General features: G+C 39.2%; 1 protein-coding gene across 1 annotated transcript in view; it reads right to left on the bottom strand.

Moving 5' to 3' along the window:
• The window catches only part of LOC138001467 (uncharacterized), a 181,506-nt gene that overhangs the window by 82,115 nt on the left and 91,891 nt on the right, over positions 1-7,500 (bottom strand). The window contains exons 19-20 of the mRNA XM_068848086.1: positions 7,059-7,189; positions 3,409-3,530 (exon numbers count right to left, since the gene is read on the bottom strand). Coding sequence (XP_068704187.1) covers positions 3,409-3,530; positions 7,059-7,189 — 253 coding nt within the window. The remainder of the gene's footprint in view (positions 1-3,408; positions 3,531-7,058; positions 7,190-7,500) is intronic.

The following is a 7,500-nucleotide window of genomic DNA, read 5'->3' as shown; positions in this document are numbered from 1 at the left end:
TGAAAGTACGTTGCATAATGAGTTATCTCTGAAAAATTTGAAACCGATATATCAGATAATATCTGAGCAATGATGCTTTGGAAATTCGAAAGTCTACAAAGAATGTATAGGACGATTAACGCCTTTGCCACCCAAGAATTTATTAGTTGACAAATGGCTCATTATCAAAGCTTTCCTTATACTATTATTCCGCAGGTGAACCCCAATTACCCTGGCAAAACCAGCACACAGGATATTTAAGGGGCTTTTTCACAATATTACGGTCATTAATGTTGAATGTTAAAAACAAATATGTGGAACATCCGATAACCAAGATAGTGAAGCAATCTGTTTGTTTGAAACTTTAATAACAAGACTCAATTAACCATTGGCCGTTTTTATATCAGAGACGAATGATTCGCCTGGGACTAACTAGCATGGGCAAACATTTTTTCCGCGTCTGTTAAATTCGTCTAATATAAAAAATGAATGAAGGGGTAGTTTCTAAAGAAACTGTGGTGCTGCGTCGGTGGGGAAGTAGTATACAAAAATTTGCTTTTATCAACGGAGTTGATAATGTAAATTGGCCACCGTACAGAGGTTCTAAAAGCTGACGTTTCGAGCGTCAGCCCTTCGTCAGAGCGGAATTGCCCTTAGTGGATTCGCTCTGACGAAGGGCTAACGCTCGAAACGTCAGCTTTTAGAATCTCTGTACGATGGCCAATTTACATTATCAACTCCGTTGATAAAACCAAATTTTCGTCTAATATAAAGACGGGCACAGACGCTTCTGCCTGTAAATATCAAACATCATCCGACGGTTTAAAAAAATCGACCTCCAATTTATTTCATCAAAAGATTCCCTATAAAAAAGATTTTCGAAAATGGAGTTAAAAATTTTCAGCGAATTTTACTGATTTTTCGAGAAATCGGGCATTGTCTGATTTTGCCCATTTAACATTTAGATATGTCAAAATGAAAATTATTTAGTTTTCTCTGTAGATATGATTTATTGCTAACTTTTTAACAATATATATTCCCAAATATCACACTCTTTTGAATCCTCAACATGACGAAACCTAGTAAGTGATAAGCAATACCACGAGCCCATCGGGAGCTTGCAACTTCCACACAGCGTCTGTGAAACGGCGTTTTCACAAGTAGGTTTATTTTCAGACTAGCCCTTCCCGCGAAATAGGTCAAAAAACAAAGGCAGTTCCGGTTCGGTGACCCTATGACGTCAGCTTAATTTCTTGTAATTGGTCATCGGGCTCCTGTGGGAGTCTCATTCGCGCGAAATTCAATCTAAAAATAAATCGGTCTGTGAAAACGCCGTTACACGAACACCGTAAAGTTGTAGGCTTCGGGTCATGGGTTCCTGGCAATACTGAATGTTGAATGATTTTGGCAAATTTATCCTTTCAATCAAGGTTTAGTGGAAATAACAGCGAATGAAACTGTCATGCTTGCAAGCATTGATTGTCACAGGATAATACTTTTTCCCCTGAGTACCACAGAGAATATCACCTCTCTTGGCTATTTTTTTCAATAATAAATGGTTTGAGAAAGTTTCAAACAAATCAGGGCAAGTAGTATTAAAAATTTTCCTTCACGACACGCACTAGAATTGGAACAGCGCGATATGCGGAAAGACTGAAAATAGCTTGGACGTTTGGTTCTGCCAACAACAAAATATTCGCAGGCCGCCGGTAGATTTCTTATATGTTTGTAATGAAAGGTTAAGAACCCCTAGTAAATATTTTTTTATCGAAAAATCGATGCGCACCAGCTGAGAATTTTACCCTTGGATTTAAAGTAAAATTTAACAGAAACGACCATGTTTTAGAGGGGGTTCATGTGGGGGTCTCTAAATTGTTTGGAAAAGCGAAAGAAAAAATGCGTATAACATGAGAGACGCACAATTTGTCAAGACGTTCAGCGGCCACGTTGAATATTTAGACGGTAAATGCTGGATCGCAGTTTGTAACGTCATCGGATTTGAAAGTATCCGGATCCTTAGGCTATTTCCGTGTTGCTGTTTGTCTCGGTTTCGAAGTGAGTCTTGGTGCTCAACTATTGTAAGGGAAATGAGTTTGATTTGCATAAGAATACGCAACTCATTTCCATTTGAATGGCTGTGCAGCAGGACTCGCTTTGAAACTGAGACATGCAGCAACTCGGAAATGGGTTAATTCTAGATTCAGAACTTTCCACTCTGGAGAGCAGGTTAAAAACGTTGCGGATTCGCCAGATACGTGCGGACGGAAGGCGAATCAGCAAAGAAAAAGTTGCCGAATCCGATTAAAAATATCCGGGTATGTGAGGACTGGCCTAAGTGTACTTGCGAATGTTTTTTTTTATTGATGCATTAAGGGACAATGCCCATGGAGAGTCAACAATAGGACACAGAGTCCCTATCGCCTTCTAGTGTTTCCCCTCCCAAACACGATAAACCACAGAGAACACACCACAACACCGGGAACCCGTTCCATGCTCTTGCAAAATATAGTGCTTGGGTTCGTTTACGTCCCACAGGGTTATGAACATTGGAGGGGCCGACGGCTTATGGGTCTTATCCGAGAAGACCTGGGGCTCGTTTCTCGAATGTCCCGAAAATTTACGGGCCATTTTCGGGTGTTACAATTCCCTTTGTATCTCAAGAATAGAGAGGATTTAAGTCGTCAAACTTCACAGTCATTTTTCTTTTTGTTACCTTAAAAACATGTTAAAAGATCCGATTTCCAAAACAAGCGGTTGGCAGTTTTTACAACTGGCTTTTCGGGCACGAAACGTTTTCGGAACTTTCGAGAAACGGGCCCCAGGGCCCGGTTGTTCAAAAGCCGATTAACGCTAATCCCAGATTAAAAATTAACCAAGGAGTTTACTCCTCTACTCCCAAACGCTGTTCAACGCCGATATTCGGCAAAAATTTACATTAGAAGAAGTCAATCTTGAAAAACAAAAATAAGCAAAAGAAACTTTCACCAAAAAGTTGAAAACATGAATCAAACAAAACCTGACACTAATCCTGGGTTAAGTTAATCGGCTTTCGAACAACCGGCCCCAGAGAGTCTAGGTATTTGCAGATGTCATTTCAAAGGCATCAAGTTCTTCTTAGTTCTTTAAAGACTCAGAGTGTTGGTTGTGCCGGAGTTGAACATGAATATATATGGGTATACATGGAAATTCACTGGTATATACCTTTATATATAACAATTTAAGGCTTTAATACATCCATGATATAATTACATACTATTATGATACACTTTAATAACACTACTTAAAGTACCAACCTTTTCTTGTCAATGCCACGAAGTAAATTAAAACTTTAGGCTACTCTCTTATGTCGGTACATTCAAAGTGAATCACAGTTGCAACATACAAACATTTCTTAAAACGGCTGTTACGTTCTCTTCAAATCACACAAACCTTGCCACAAGGGGAAAATTGATTAGCACAGCATCTAAATCAGGTTTCGTCAGCATGAGAATATCACAAAATGTTCTCGCTTTCACTGTAGCTAAACGATATTTGCCAAATAGTAGGCCGACCTAAGTAAAGTAAAATAAAAATTACAGGATATAGATTAACGAGAAAACTCTTAGTCGTGATTCTTATAATGACCTAAAGTGCATATGATTGAATTTTCATCGTATACAAAATAATTAAGTAATTTAAGCAAAACGCGATGTTTCATAGAGTTTTTAACCCTATTGCTTCACTGACAATTATAGCAATTACAATATTTACAGGAGAAGCAATCGTATCACTTTAACCCCCAAGACAAATAGATTAAAGCAGTGGAAAAAACCCACGCAGGACAAGAACCCCGGGAAATAAAGCAAGCTAAGTGTTGCCTTCTAAGTATCTTTCAAATACAGTTTGCTACATACAGGTCCTTGTAATTTTTATGCTCATCAGCTTGGGTACCTGTGGCTCGATCAGCTCGCCAAGTTACATGACTGGAAGCTATTTACCCACGTCTCAACAGCGTGCCACTTAGCAAAAAAATCAAGTTAATCGTCTCTCACAACTAATTAAGAACCAGCGAATCGCTCAAATTCTGTTATTTTTCGTGTACGTAGCTATTGTAAGATAATCATCACCTCTATGCGTTTAAATTGTGTTTAATGCTGGCTGGTCGGGTGCAGAATACACATTATAATTACATGACAAATTACATCTTGTATTACCTTTGTTTCAAGAAACTAAATATGAAGCCATGAATATTTGAAGCACACTTAGAACATGGCATCTGACAGGATGCGGCGATGCGGATCCGCATAATTCACTGAAATCCGCATCTTCCGCATAATTCCGATATTTTCCGCAAAAAACAGAAGAAATATCTGATATTAGTGATAAAGCAGCTCCTTAACATCCTCAAAAACATAAAAGCCGAAGAAATTGACTGTTTTGAAACGTTTATTTTCCTGAACATTGAAGAAAACACACCAATTAGTTCGCAAGATGAAAGTTCGTAAGAAAGATCGTAAGCAGTTTCAGCGCATTTTTTCGCCAATGAGCCTGGACACTAGTTTTTGTTCCTACAATGCTTTTCATTGGACGAGAAACAGTTACACTTCAGTAAATGACGTAACTGATAAGAAACTAAGGGCGCGTTCGATTGACTGTATTCCGGAATAGGATTACATGGAATACAAGTTAGAAATCCTTCGTTTTTACGGAGATTCACATTAAAAATGTCGAACACCTGCTAAAGTGCTATTTTAAACATATCTTTATTATCCTTGTTGCTTCAAAACGCCAGACATACCGTTTTGAATTCGGAGCAATTGCAGAATACCCGGCCCACCAAATGTCCTACTTAAAAAAGCTGCCAACGCGGTCCGCAGTCCCGAAGTCGATGAATGAAAAGAAAAGTGTTAAACGGTAAGCTGTGAAATGAACTGCCACCGCGGTCCGCAGTCGTTGAATCAAAACTGGTGGTCAACTAGAAAGCCTTCGCTACTTTGACCACCATACACATTTTATAACCTGCACTGTAATTATTTTATCTTGTAAACATGTGTTGTGACTATATTTTCTCTTCTTTCCTTCCTTGGAAGGGAAGAAGAGAGACCCTGGGGACGAGGTTAAGTCGATGAATCAAAACTGTTAAAGGGCAACCAGTAAAACGTACTGCCACCGCAAAATGAAAGCTAACATTTTACGAGAATGCTTAGGCCTAATCACTGAAGCGAGCACTTAAGCTTAATCAGTAAACGAGTGCTTTCTTCTTCACACGATCTCATGAAAAGTGTAGTTAACCGAACCGCAAAATGAAAGCTAAAATTTTACGAGAGTGCTTTGGCCTTAATCACTGAAGCGAGCGCTCAGGATTGATCAGTAAACAAAAGCTTTCTTCTTCACACGATCTCGGGAAAAGTGCAGTTAACCGAACCGCAAAATGCTAACATTTTACGAGAATGCTTAGGCCTAATCACTGAAGCGAGCGCTTAGGCTTAATCAGTAAACGAGTGCTTTCTTCTTCATACGATCTCACGAAAAGTGTAGTTAACCGAACCGCAAAATGAAAGCTAAATTTTACGAGAATGCTTAGGCCTAATCACTGAAGCGAGTGCTTAGGCTTAATCAGTAAACGAGTGCTTTCTTCTTCATACGATCTCATGAAAAGTGTAGTTAACCGAACCGCAAAATGAAAGCTAAATTTTACGAGAATGCTTAGGCCTAATCACTGAAACGGGCGCTTAAGCTTAATCAGTAAACAAAAGCTTTCTTCTTCACACGATCTCGGGAAAAGTGTAGTCAACCGAACCGAAAAATGAAAGCTAACATTTTACGAGAATGCTTAGGCCTAATCACTGAAGCGAGCGCTTAGGCTTAATCAGTAAACGAGTGCTTTCTTCTTCATACGATCTCATGAAAAGTGTAGTTAACCGAACCGCAAAATGAAAGCTAACATTTTACGAGAATACTTAAGCCTAATCACTGAAGCGAGCGCCTAGGCTTAATCAGTAAACGAGTGCTTTCTTTTTCACACGATCTCATGAAAAGTGTAGTTAACGGAACAACAAAATGAAATTTAAGAAGTGGAGCGATTGTAGAATGCCCGGTTTAGGAACAGAGTTGTTTATATGAATATCATTTTCTCTCCCATGCCACTGCGGTCAAGTAGCATTGTTAAACACACTGCGGGACTGCTGTGGCAGTTTCTTAAGTAAGACATTTAGTGGACCCGGAAGCAGCATTGTTAAACACGAGTGCGGGGCCGCGGTGGCAGCTTTTTTACGTAGGACATTTGGTGGGCCGGGTATTCTGCAATCTAGCCTTGAATTCATCACTTCACGTATTCTTATTCGGGAATACGGTGAATCAAACGCACTTTAAGTCAATGATCGAGGGAATGGATCGCGCTCCAAAGGTATTACAATTTTGCTCCATTATCTCCAAATTGAAACAAAATTCATGATGAGAAACAAAATAATTTTTTATCGCTTTATTTATTTTACCAAAAGTTGCGGGAAAATCCCAACTGCTAACCCTTTTATTTCAACGGTGAAAGCTGGTCGCAAATTGATGACTCCTCCATGTATTTTAATCACAAAGGGCAAAAGTTCAGTCACAAATGCGATTGTATTGGTTGCAATTTCGATTACGGATTTACCGTCAGCATGTAAATACATTGGACGGGCCGAATTATTAGTTTTATAACTTGTTTAAGTTTCCGCATAATCCGGTGTAATTTCCGCATAATCAACGCATGTTTCCGCATAATATGGCCAAAAATTTCCGCATAATCTTTAATTTTTTTCCGCATCCTATCAGAAGCCATGTTAGAACTACCACCGACAAATTTTGGATGTAAAAGGTATATTGAAAGATAAACTGAGAGTGAAATTCCGGAGGGTTGGTGCGAGAAACCGTCATCACAATTGCTGGTTTTCACTCACGTGATCAACAGCCATGTTTTTCAACGAAAACAAAAGGCAGCGTTTGCATAATAATAGAGTTAAATTCCCGGAGGATTTGGTCGGGGCACCAACATGGCCGCCTTTTCTTTGTTTTGGGCACCAACATGGCGGTCGTGACGTCATGTGAAAACCGAGAATACAGACCTCTCCAAAGTAGCTTCCAGGCCCCAGGGTGCTTATCACGGTGAAGTTATCATCTCCAATAACGTCAACCAGCCCTCGTCTAACGCAGTACATCTCTCGACCCATGTCTCCAGCGTAAGTGATACAATCGCCTAAAATGGGAAAAAGCTTGAAATGAGCTAGTTTCTTGGGCTTACGCTTTATAAGTGTTTTATCTCTTAAAATCACTGACAGTGATCACATTGTTGATCAGCGATTGAAAACCGACCTTAAGTGAATGTGTCATCAGTGAAAAGCTGCTTTTTTGTTAACTTTTTGCTGTTTGTGTTCTTTTTTTGTCACCTCTATTGTTACTTGATAGGAAAGGAAAGGTTGTTTTTCCCCCCTCAATTTACAAACTTACAATAAGACTTAATTCTATCGTAAAGTATAACAATACATACAGGTTTACAATGCAGCAATT

This window comes from Montipora foliosa, chromosome 1, assembly GCF_036669935.1.
Source record: "Montipora foliosa isolate CH-2021 chromosome 1, ASM3666993v2, whole genome shotgun sequence".
In the NCBI taxonomy this organism is placed as follows: domain Eukaryota; kingdom Metazoa; phylum Cnidaria; class Anthozoa; order Scleractinia; family Acroporidae; genus Montipora; species Montipora foliosa.
The sequence above is the reverse complement of the archived record's forward strand: the minus strand, read 5'-3'. Positions and strand labels throughout refer to the sequence as shown.